The sequence below is a fragment of the Odocoileus virginianus genome, chromosome 16 (assembly GCF_023699985.2).
Source record: "Odocoileus virginianus isolate 20LAN1187 ecotype Illinois chromosome 16, Ovbor_1.2, whole genome shotgun sequence".
Taxonomy (NCBI): domain Eukaryota; kingdom Metazoa; phylum Chordata; class Mammalia; order Artiodactyla; family Cervidae; genus Odocoileus; species Odocoileus virginianus.
In genome coordinates this window covers 59,953,582-59,966,262 of record NC_069689.1, presented here as the reverse complement: position 1 = coordinate 59,966,262, position 12,681 = coordinate 59,953,582, and the positions used below count along the sequence as shown (strand labels likewise).

The 12,681-nt window shown below is 47.4% G+C and overlaps 1 protein-coding gene across 2 annotated transcripts in view; it reads right to left on the bottom strand.

Moving 5' to 3' along the window:
• CRTC3 (CREB regulated transcription coactivator 3) overlaps positions 1-12,681 on the bottom strand; it is a 98,772-nt gene that overhangs the window by 6,027 nt on the left and 80,064 nt on the right. For both annotated transcript variants that reach the window (XM_070478315.1, XM_070478314.1), the window contains exons 10-11: positions 8,408-8,625; positions 5,100-5,398 (exon numbers count right to left, since the gene is read on the bottom strand). In XM_070478315.1, coding sequence (XP_070334416.1) covers positions 5,100-5,398; positions 8,408-8,625 — 517 coding nt within the window. The remainder of the gene's footprint in view (positions 1-5,099; positions 5,399-8,407; positions 8,626-12,681) is intronic.

The following is a 12,681-nucleotide window of genomic DNA, read 5'->3' as shown; positions in this document are numbered from 1 at the left end:
GTACTCAGCTTCTGAGTTGCTAGTGGTCAGTCCTTCATGGATGCTGTTGTTGTTTATTTGTTGTGTCAGGCTCTTTGTGACCCCATGGACTGTAGCCCACCAGGCTTCTCTGTCCATGGGCAGGCAAGAATACTGGAGTGGGTTGCCATCTCCTTCTCCGGGGGATCTTCCTGAGCCAGGGATTGAACCCGAGTCTCCTGCTTGGCAGGCAGATTCTTTAACTGCTGAACTACCAGGGAAGCCCTCCTTTACAATTAGGAAATGTCAAAGTGAGGAAAAACCCTGATATTCTCCTCTCCCTGGCAGTCTACACTGTGCTCTGAGAAACCTACTTCTGTTCCTGCAAAGTATACTTCAAATGTCACTTCCCCACAAAGCATTTTCCATTCAGCGACAATTTCTATTGTCTTCAAAAACAAACAAAGCAAAATGCAGCCAAGTTAACCAGTTTTGTCTCAGTCTTCCCAATGAGGATCATGTTTGCTTCGTTTTTTTAACAGCCATAACTTCTGGTTAAAAATAGAAGACTGAAAAGAAGCACTTAGCTCTACTGTCTCCCCAAACCCCACTGAAACCCTAAAACAACGTTAGACAACAACAAACATTAATAAACAAAATGAAAACCATCGTAAATAATGCTAAAATGGAGATAAACAACACGAGGATGAAGATAATGAGAAAGAAAAAAATGGCAATGAAGTTTGGAAAATGAAAAGCAGATGGACACGCAGTAGCTGGCTGAGCAGACCTGAGGGAACCAAATGCAGGGCTGGCAGTCTGGTTCCATCACAGAGTCCCCGAGGGGTGGGAGTGGGGGGAAAGGGGAGGGGGCAGCAGCAGGAGAAGACGAAGCTGAATCTGGAGAGGCTGGCAGGCAGCAGTGGGTTCTGAGCCCATGCCTGGCAGGAGGCTGAGGGCTGCATTCTGGAGGGAGTATGGCCCCGGGGTCTCTGGACTGGGTGCACCAGACCCTAGAAGGTGAGGCGCTGCTGAGAATGCAGGGCTTCTGAGAAAGCAAAAAAAAAAAAAGCTCACTGTGGCCCCTTGAGCCTCCACCTCTCCTTCCAGTTCAGTTCCCACAATGCTGGGTCTGGGCACAGGCCAGGCGCAAGATCGGGAGAGCATCCTTTGGGGATCTGACCAGCCTGGGAGACAATCCAACTTACGATACCAGAGGGTCCCCCAGGAAAGGGTTGAGCTGGATATGTCTACAGTGAAGACTGTACTCAACAAGCCCACCCACATACACAGAGCTTCCAATCAGTTTGTGTGCATGTGTCTGTGTCCTGTTGCTAAATATGAGCAGGATGCCAAGGATCATCAGATCATGAGGGAAGTGTCTGGATGTAAGTCAGAGACCCAAGCAGACAAACTGAGAAAAGAAACCTGGGGAAATTTATGTAGGAAGAAGTTGTCATGAAAAAGGGAATTATCAATACAATATTTAGGGTGATTAAAAAATCCTTATCTTTTAGAAATACTTATTTATAATATGCACCTCTATACACATTTTTAAAGAGAGGGGATATGGATAAAACAAGATTATAAAAATGTCGAGGACTTCCCTGGTGGTCCTGTGGCTAAGACAATCCCAATGCGGAGGGCCTGGGTTCCTACAACTAAGACCTGGTACAGCTAAAGAGAGCTACTTATTTAAAAAAAAAATGTTGATGACTGTACTGTTGAGGCTGGATGATGGGTATAGGAAGATTCATTATATTATGTTCGCTGCTTCCATACAATTTGGAAAATATCTATTCAAAGAAAATAAAAAGAAACTGGAACAAAAATTATCACTAAAAACCTCAGAGACATCAAAGATGATATGGCATCCATAGAATAAATATGATGCTATGAAAAAAGGAACATTCAGAGAACAAGAACAAAAAATGTCTTGGCAATTTAAAAGGATGAGAGCAGAAATGAAAGCCTCAACAGAAGGGTGGAAGATAATGTTAAGAAACTCTTCCAGAAAGCAGAGGAAAAAGACAGAGAGAGAAAAGAAAGAGAAAAAAATGAGGATGCTAGAGGGAAAGTACAGGATGTCCAACATTCATACATTCAAGAGAGAACAGAGAAAACTGAAGGGAAGAAACTGTCAAAGAAATAATTCAGGAAAATTTCTCAGAAATGAAGGAGGTGAGTTTCCAGGTTGAAGAAACCAACCAGATAGTCAGACTCATATCAGGCCACATTATTTTGAAGTTTTAGAACACTAAGGGGGAAAAAAGAAGATCCTGCAAACCTCACAAGGAACAAAGGGAGATTTAATTCCAAGTATTAAGAATCAGAGGGGGATTCCTGGTGGCTCAGATTGTAAGAATCTGCCTGCCAATTCAGGAGACATAAGAGAGGTGGGTTCAATCCCTGGATTAGAAAGATCCCCTGGAGGAGGGCATGGCAACCCACTCCAGTATTCTTGCCTGGAGAATCCCATGGACAGAGGATCCTGGCGGGCTATACAGTCCATGGGGTCATAAAGAGTCGGACATAGCTAACACTTTCACCTCACTTCACTTCAGGAATAAGAACGGCACTGGATTTCTCAGTAGCAACTCTAGAAACTAAAAGGTGACAGATGAATACCTTCAAAACTTCAAGAGAAAATTATTTCAAATTTGAATTCTACACTTAGCCAATTATTAGTTAAATGGTGGGTAGAATGAGGACACACAGAAGTCATGCCACATCACATGTACTCTTTCTTGGAAAGCTATTTGAGGGCTTGTTACTAATGTATCAAAAGGAGATCTACCCAATGCTGAGAGTTTGAGATTGAATACAAGTACAGAGAAATACATACAGAGAAAACCACAATGAGAAAAACACAAGACATTTATTAACTCCCAGGAGAAAAAGCTCCTCATTTTGTTATTTCATAGTAAGCTATATGGTTCAACTCTGATTACACTGTTACAACACTAAAGACTGAGTACTATTCTATTCAAAACTAAATGTAATAAACCACACTGTGAAGATGAGGAGAATGAGTAGGAAAAACATGTGGGAAGCGGGGAGGCAAGGACCTGGGAGGGTTGAAAGAGAACTAAATCCTAGTCTTCCACAGGAGGATGTCATTAGAGAACAACTAACACTAAAAATCTAGAACAAAACCAGCATGAAATAACACCGTTATACAGAGAGCAGCCAAAATGGCCGAAAGCAGCCGCCTCCAGGGAGTGAGAGACACGGCGGGTGGGGGTGGGGAGACAACTGTTATTTCATAACAGGCCCTTTAGAGTTATCTGACCTTTGAAATTATGTGCACAAATAACACTGATTTAAGAAAAAAATTTTTTTTTAATATTTAGCAGACAAAAATGAATATCTGAAAAAGAGTGCTGTTTATCTCTATGGTCTCCATAAAATGTAGCTGCTGCTGCTGCTAAGTCGCTTCAGTCGTGTCCGACTCTGTGCGACCCCATAGACGGCAGCCCACCAGGCTCCCCTGTCCAGAACCCCGTTTTGCCGGGCAAGACAACCCCGATTCTCCAGACAAGAACACTGGAGTGGGTTGCCATTTTCTTCTCCAATGCATGAAAGTGAAAAGTGAAAGTGAAGTCTCTGTCGTGTCTGACTCTTAGTGACCCCATGGACTGCAGCCTACCAGGCTCCTCCATCCATGGGATTTTCCAGGCGAGAGTACCGGAGTGGGGTGCCATTGCCTTCTCCGAAAATGTAGCTAGACAGTGTTATTTTTTATATCCTGTAAAATAATCTGCTGGTGGTGGTTTAGTCGCTAAGTCGTGTCCGACTCTGCACCCCATGGACTAGAGCCCTCCAGGCTCCACTGTGCATGGGATTCTCTAGGCAAGAACACTGGAGTGAGTTGCTATTCTTCTCCAGGGAATCTTCCTGACCCAAGGATTGAACTGTTGTCTCCTCATTGCAGGCGGTCTTCTGCACTGTAGGCAGATTCTTTACCACTGAACCACCAGAGAAGCCCCTATAAAATAATCTTGCAAAATAAATTAAAGGCAATCCAATAACATGAAAGAACCATTAAAAAACAATTATGAAATACTCTCTTACCCTCTCCCGAAAGGGATTACTCATATAATAAAGATCCCATAGCTAATAATTGGTAAAGAGTGACTAATAACTGGATCTGCTAACCTCTGTTGTGTTCTGTCAACTTCTTCTTGCTAAGTCATTACTCACTTATAGTGAAGTGGTGAGTAAATGATGTTATAATGTATCTAGGGAGTGACCAACAGGTTAAAAACATGTTCACTGATGACTGTGAAAAACCACCCTGAAAACTTAGAATAGAAACAAAGTCAACAAATCAGAAAGATGACGTTTCCCACCCTAAATTTCTGTAGCAGGCTTGTGACTTCAAAGTGTGCCTCTTTCTAAACAGACTCATCCGGGTCATTTTATAGAGATATGATCCTACTATACCTAAGCATTTAATCAACAAGAGAAGGACTGTTCTTAAATCTCTCAGTGTAATTAGGGATGAGGTCTAATTCAATATGGAAGCTTCAGGAAGGTATTTCAATGTCTTCCTCGGCTTTCTCTGTGGCTTATAGTGCTCAGAGAATCAACTATTGATTTTCCACAGCAATTTAAAACCCTAACCTGGCTTCCCTTCTATTTCAGACATAACTGGGTTTCACCCTCCACACCTGACCCCTTTCCTCCAAGTCCAACTTCATGAAAGTACCGCCAACTGTTCAGTGTCTGCTTAAGAGTAATCAACACAATGCGCTTCCCTGGTGGCTCAGAGGTAAAGAATCTACTTGCCAGTGCAGGAGATATGGATTTGATCCGTAGGTCGGGAAGATCCTCTGGAGTAGGAAATGGCAACCCACTGCAGCGTTCTTGCCTGGAGAACCCCATAGACAGATGAGCCTGGCGGGCTACAGTCCATGGTATCACAAAAGAGCTGGACACGACTGAATGACTAAACAACAACAAGGCAACACAACCACTCTGCTCTTGGAAAACCGCTAGTGCGTTAGGAATGATTTGATTTCGCACAGAAGTGAGAACTGAGTGCATCCGAGACCTCGTGGACCGCTCTTAAGAGTGAGGACGCAGTTCAGTTCCCATCTGCTTCAGTCTGTCTCACTGTTAGTTCGCTTGCTTTTTACCTGTGAGGCAGGATACGGGTTCAAGGGGCTGGTTGAAGAGAGCTGTCGGCTGAAACCTTGATGTGCTTCAGGGCCAGGAGACAGCGTGAGGGGGCTGACAGGTGGCTGCCTGCGCCGGGAGGGGCCGCTCAGGCTGGTGGTGGAAAGGGATGGGTTGCTGAGCGAGAAGTGGCGGAGTGCGGGGTGGAGGGCAGAGGCGCTGGGAGCGGAGGCCTCCGGGTGGCTGTTGAGGGAGGAGGAGAGAACTGTCTTGCTGAGCGTGGCCTGGATGGAGGGGTTGCTCCGAGAACTCTGGAGACCTGGAAGACAGGACGTTTACAACTTATGCCTCATAGTTGCTGACCACATCTTCTGTTTTCCAAACAGTAGAGAAAAAACTCAACTTCCTATTTGTATTTGATGATTTTGTGTGAGAAGGAGCTCCGGGCAACTCTCCTGCTGGAAAAGGTACCAAGGTTGTACAGCAGAAACGAACAAAATGTTGTAATGCACTCATTGTCCCATTAAAAAAAAAAAGGAACCTATGAACCAGGAAGTGGACTCTCCACAGACGCATTAATCTTAGATTTCCAAACTTCTAGAACTGTGAGAAATAAATGTTTGTTGTTTAAGCCAAAGGGAAAAAAAGTGGTATCAAGGGCAAGGAGAAGATGCACTCAGACTAAGAGGCACAATGCCATTCTGATGAGAATGGTTTCGATAAGGAATAGCACAGGAACTCTGCTCAGCATTACGTGGTGGCCTTGATGGGAGGGGGGTTTAGGGGAGCGTGGATACATGTGTACTTATGGCTGTTCACCTGAAACCATCACACAACATTGTTAATCGGCTCTACCCCAAAGCAAAACAAAAAGCTTTTTAAAAACGGATGAGAATAGATTTTTCTTGAGAATGAGATTACGTAAACAACCACTGGGAGAGTGAGAACTGGTAGGCAGGCAGCAGCAGAGGCGAATGTTCAGTTCCTCTGCTCCCGTCCAAGGAACAGATCCCAGGGCCGGACAACTCACTGTGTTCAGGGCCCCCAGTGCCTGGTCCCTGACAACCAGCCAGGACCCTCGGTTGCCTTCACTGGGTGTCATGGTTCTCGATGTGGGGGGCGGGCTGCCTCAGGTGGGCTCTTTAAACACTCTGAGCCCAGGGCTTCCTTTCTCTTTGTTTTTCCAGCTCCTGAGAAGTTGTTCATTACTGTCTCCTCCAGTGTGGGGAAAAGGACGGGCTTGTTGGTGCTTTGTTTTAAGGGGAGGGGAGTGAATTTTAGCAAGAGCAAGAGAGTTTGGAAAGGCATTTCCATAACACATGCTGCAAGGACACAAGCTCCAGGAGGCCAGGGAGCCGGTCCTCTGCCCTGCTGGTTCTCTGGCACCTGGCCCAGGGCATGGCAGGGTGCCTTCAGTCCATGAATGAATGCTGGCCCTGCAGTGCATCTCCGTGGACAACCCCTGTGTTTCAGAGCCCAGCCCACCTTCTTGTGCCCACAGCTGGGGTGAGCAGAACCCTGCGTTGTTTCACATTGACAAAAAGTTAAGTGTTAGATGAAAATTATGGAAATGCAGAAATGAAAAAGAATTTTTAGCCAGTAAGTGATTCTGAGGACTTCCCTGGTGGCTCAGATGGTAAAGAATCTGCCTGCAATGTCGAACCCAGGTTCAATACCTGGGTCGGGAAGGTCCCCTGGAGGAGAGCATGGCAACTCACTCCAGTATTCTTGCCTGGAGAATTCCATGGACAGAGGAGCCTGATGGGCTTCAGTCCATGGGGTTGCAAGAGTCGGACATGATTGAGCACTAACACACATACACACACCCACATAATAGATTTTGAAAAGGGAGGAAAGATGTCTCTGACAAAACTCTAAGTAGTTATCCCCCTACCTAACTCACCATGGAAAGGTCAGCGATGTGGCTGGCTCAAATAAGAATGAAAAATATGAATTCAGACTTTTTTTTTAAACTCAGTCATTCAGAAAGAAAGCACACACATCTTTAAAAATATATGTGCAATCTTTCATACCATGCGCTTTTAAGGAGTGCGTAGAAACACTAAAAACTTAAGCACTAGTTGTGACATATCCTCGATAATACAATGCTTGTTTGAGGAAAATAACAGCCAGCAATTAAACACAGGATTTTCAGCTGAAGCAGCGTCCAAGGCGGTACTGGAGAACGCCAGCTTCCACAAGACCCAAGGGGGCTAAGTGCCAATGCTGCTGGACTCACGTGACCTCTGATGACCTTGTTCAGAGACGTCACCAAGGTCACATAAGTAAAGCAGCAGGATAACTCAAAGACCCTAGAGACCCCAAAGACTCCCAGAGACCCCAGGGACTCAAACTCCTACGGTAACAGCCAAGTTACCTTATGAGTAGCTTTTTAGTACAGTTAAAGCACCTTTAAGCACTTCTGAAACTTTGATCCAGTAGTTTTGAACTGTGGCAGATTTATACTTAATATACATATCTATTAAGGATAAATATTTTCCTTATACCCACAATTTTCTAAAATTCAAAATATTCTCTTTTACAATCCACTGGGAAGTTGGAAGAATTTAGAGAGATATCTGCAATTATTAAATATCATCATATGTTGATAAGGGACCACAAACATTGTTCAGCTAACACAGAGTAGAATGGACACTTATTTCTTGACTCTCAAGTCTTATTCTCCAAGTCCCTGAGGCATGTGGGCTGGAGAAGACAGTGAAGAATGAGGTTTTGGACTTTCCTGGTGGTCCAGTAGTTAAGACTCCACGCTCCTAATGCAGGGGGCTAAGATCCCATATGCTGTGAGGTGTGGTCAACTCTGCTCCCCTACCCCCCAAAAAAAAGAACAACAACAAAAAAGAATAAGGTTTCACTGAGCTGCCCCAGAGCTCATCAAACTCAGCAGAAAGAGAACCACCTAAGTGAAATGTCAGCAGAGTTGAGAGGTACACAAGCTAGTGGGTTGTATGCATGCGGGCTCAGTCACTCAGTTACGTCCAACTCTTTGTGACTCCATGGACTGTAGACCACCAGGATCCTCTATCCATGGTACTTTCCAGGCAAGAATACTGGGGAGGGTTGTCATTCCCTACTCCAGGGGATTTTCCCAACCCAGGGATTTAACTCTCATCTCTTGCAACTCCTTATTGGCAGGTGGATTCTTTACCACCAGGGCCACCTGGGAAGCCCAGTGGATTATTATCTCTAACTCAGACACAATCCCTTTCACTCTACAATTTATTAGCATGCCACCTGGCCAGGGACCACCAGTGGCTGAGCCACCAGGGGACACAGGCATGGTCCCAGTGGAGCAGGGACCACTTACCAGAAGAGCCTCTGATGCCGAGGTGAGTCATGGCAGCGGGAAGGTTGCCCACGCTGTTCCCCACACTCATACTTCCAAAGAGGTGGTCACTGGTGTCCAGGGAGGCTGGCAGTGGCACCGAGTAGTGCAGGTTGGTTAGATCTGGCAACGACCCCCCTGTGTTCAGGGTTCCCAGGAAGGGGGAGAGGCCCATGTTTTGACCGTTGTGTGGGAAAGTGCTGAAAGAAAGAAAGGTTAAGTATTACTCTCTAAAATGCATTTGGCTGCGGGGGAATAGGATGTGTATGATACCTTTCCGTGTTTGATAAAAGTCATGGGTACCAAAGATCCAAGTCCTCGAGGAGGCTGTCTCTTCCTTGTTCTCAGAGTGTGATCTGCTTACCTGTAATGCTGGACTAACGATGTCATCTATGCCTGTGTTACAGGAATCTTTTCTAAGACAAGATTAGTTGCATGTGTGTGCTTTTACTGTTTTCCTTTGTCAGCATTTTGGTTTTTTTGGAGTGCAACTGCTTTATAATGCTGCATTACTCTCTACTGTAAAAGGACTTCCAGGAGGGAGGGGATACACATATAGCTGGTTTACTTCACTGTACAGAGGTTAGATTATTGATGCAAAAGTACTTTGAAAATTGTCAAGCACTGTATAAGATATGAGATGCTGCTCTGCATTTATTCAATTCTTTTGGTTACATTTCTAAATTATCTTTCCTTCCCCCGCCCCAAAAAGGATCTCCTGTATCAGCCAAATACCTTCCAAAGTATACTTTTTCCATTAACAGTTTCCATAAACTTTCAAGTGAGAAAGACACGTGACCGTTCCTTTGTCAGGATCAGTGGCGCAGCTGCTCTGAGCCCAGGCACTAGGCTGAGTGCTGGTGGGAGGATGATGAATGAGCAGAGTGTGTGCAGCTTGAGCAGGAGTACAGATGGGGGCCCCACAGGCCAACTGTTTAAATTTTTTAAAGTTATAAATCAAATCAATAAATCTTTAAAAAAGAATTATCTTCTATGTTTCTGTCTTGACAGATTGTACCTTTGTAATAGCCTGCAAGGCCAGATTCAAGTTTAGAATTCTCCCATTCCTCGGAGCTCTGTGCTAGAACATGCAGAGAGGCAGCCCCAGCCCGCAGTCCACCCCCTACCATGCCTCTGTCTTCCCCAGCCCGGGGACCCAGCTCTGGCTGCTCCTTGCATCCCCTTAGCCCCTTGGACTCCTTACTCCACAAGAGTGGAACCCTCTAATGTGTGGGCCCAGGGAGGGGCCACTGAGCCCAGGGCTGGGGGGGCACTGCTCTTAAGAGTTCACAGACAGGCTGCAGACAGACAGGAGACAGACAGGTAAGGCAAGTGATTGCAGTATGGCAGGAAGCTCGCTGGTCCAGGACTGATACAAGTGTCACTGGAAACGCAGAAGCAGGAGTCGTGGCTGTGGGGATGGTTGGGGAGGGAGGGCCTGTGCTCATGGAACGGCAGGCAGTGCAGCATGGCCAGGGCGCTGGGCAGAGTGTGGAAGCGGGGGCAGGAGATGAGCAGGCAGGGGCAGGCAAGGGAGGAAATGAGGGTGTGATGACAGGCTCTTCTGGAGTGTGGATCAGTGATGGCAGGAGACAGGGAGCCCGGGTGTGAGATGGAGAATCACAGTTTAGAGAGGCCCCTGTGGTTGTGGTGTGGAGGGTTCCCTACAGGGGTAGAGAGGGAGGTGGGGAGAACCGGTTAGAAGTGACTGTGCGGTCCATGTCTGTTGTAGGAAAAGAACGGAGCGGGTGAAGAGGAGGAGAGTGGCTGGAGGAGGTGCCCTCAGCCAGGATGGGGGGAAGATGGTGAATGCCACTGAGGGCCCTTGACTCAGCACAGCACACACAGCGGAGCACGTTCCGGGTGCAGGCCACTGGCATTAGGGCCTCAGGAGACTTGGACAAAGCAGGGGAAGCAGTCATAAACAAAATAACTTGCAGTATAATCCAGTTCAGTCGTGCAGTGAAGGAGCCCAAGGTACAAGGCCTGGAGGGAATGACCAGCGGGTTGGGGGAGGGGAGATTCCTGGAGGACGTCAGAGCTGAGTTGGAAGGCTCAAGAATTCAGATGCTCCAAACGGGAAGACTGTTTCAGGCGGAGTTCCCAGCACGGGTGAAGCAAAGAGGCATGTGACTACAATGCGGGCACCAGGAACTTGGCCACCACAGGAAGGTTGAGTTTAGGAGCGGGGGATGTGACGGGAGACAGGCTTGGAGGAGGAGGCGGAAAGTACATGAGGCTTAAGCTGATGACAAGAAGCCAGGGGAAGGTGGAGAGCGCAGGAAAGACACACTCGTCCTTAGGCTAGACTTGGGGGAGGGTGTAAGAAGCGGGGCCTGGAGGCAAAGAGGTGAGTTATGCTGCTGCTGAGCAGTCACCAAGATGTAATGAGAGCGTGGAGGCGGGCAGATAGGGAGAAATTCTGGAGGTGTTTAAGGAAGTGCTCAAGGGTGACTCCTGATTTTCTGGCATGGGGATGGGTGGAACCACCCCCCACCAGGACCGGGAACACGGAAGCACATGAGCAGACTGGGGACAGGGTAGGTGGTGTGGGTAAGAGAAGGACTTCTGCTTTAGATGCCGAGCTTCAGTAACACGGGAGGACGTGTCATGGGAGGTCTCTCGAGGAAAGTTCTGTCAGAATAGTGTGGGAGGAAGCCAGGCCACCGTGGACCGAGGAGCAGACAAGCAGGAAGGGAGCCTCAAGGGGAAAGCCTTTCAGAAAGTGTGGCTGAGAAGTCTGGAAGTGAGAAGGAAGGACTAGAAGGGAACGCAAGGTCAGATAGTACTTTTCGGTGCAGAATCCTTAAGTGTGATTAATGCAGAGAGAAGACCTGGTAGAGAGGGAAAGGTAGAAAACACAGAAGCGGGAAGAATAAGCAGGAGAGAAGCTTCTGGAAGGGTCAAGGACATGGGTAAAGCTATGAACAGAATGTTCTGACAGCTGGGCCCCTGGGACTAGAAACAAGAGAGGATGGTGCGTGGGGCTGAGAAGCATGGGGTGAGGGGCAGGAGGGAAGCTAGGCGTTCATTCCCGCGGCTTCTCTTTTCTTGGTGAAGTAGGACTGGGATCACTGTGGAGGCTTGAAGAGAGAAGGGGAAGTAGGAAAGGGATCCTTTAGGGGTGAGGAAGAAGGATGACTTGGACTGTAGAAAAGCTGAATGGGATGCCTTGTCTTCCAGACAGCTGGTTGCAGTGTTAGGGCCAAGGACTAGGAAATAAACTTGCGAATGCAGAGCCGCTCGCTATGAGGGCAACGGGCTCTCTGACTGAGAGAAGGAAGGTCCCTGGGTGCTCAGAGGGAGGGAGGAAGCACGAAGGCAGAGACGGCACCTGGTAGCACAGAGCAGAGATGGAGAAGGTAACCGTGACAAACACAACCCAGGTTGTCACTGACATTCAAAGTACCTTCCCTCTGGTTGAGAGGAATACACATTGTTACTTTCCAAATACAGCTGCTAGAGTCACCTCCTGGATCTACTATAAGGCAGATGACACACTCCCTGGTCCAGAACCCTCCAACGAGTCCAACCGGACTCTGGGTCGGGCTGCACCTGCCTCCATGCTCTGCAGGCATGCTCCTGCTGTTCCCTCTGCCCTTCCCTGCACTGCATCCCGGACTCTGGTTACAGCTCATCGTATCAGAGAGGCTCCTGCAGACATCTGTGGTTGCCTTTCTCCTGACTTGGCTTTCTTTTTCCTCACTGCGTTTAGCAACACATGACATGTATTTATTGGCTTGATTGTTTTCGCCTACTTCGCTCCACAGGAGCCTCAGCTCATTGGGAGCAGGGGCCTGTTCTCTTTCATTCACTGCTCTGCTCCAGTGCCTAGGAGTAGGGGGTCAATAAACAGCAGATGAACAGGAGTCATGGGACATAGTCCGACATCGAGTGTAAGAGCAGGAAAGCAAGTTTTGTCACCTAAGGAACCCTGGTTTTAAAGCTCTCGGGGGCAGGGATGAGGAGCTGAAAGTACACAGCCCCTTCTGTAATTTAGGCCTGCAGGGCCTCCATCACCCATCTGCCTGAGGATTGAGCCAAAATGAATTCTTGAGAAGAATCTTCAGCCCTAGCTGTGGGGACGACCTATACTCCTAGGCGTGATGGTCTCACCAGGTGGGCGTCCTAGAAGGCGTTTTGACTTTCTCAAGAGGTCAACCCTGATCTCAGCTCAGTGGGCTGTTCATTGCATGGGTTTATACTTAACTAGCTGAAAAGAATGCCTGCGCTCCCATTGCTCAGGAGGGTGGGCC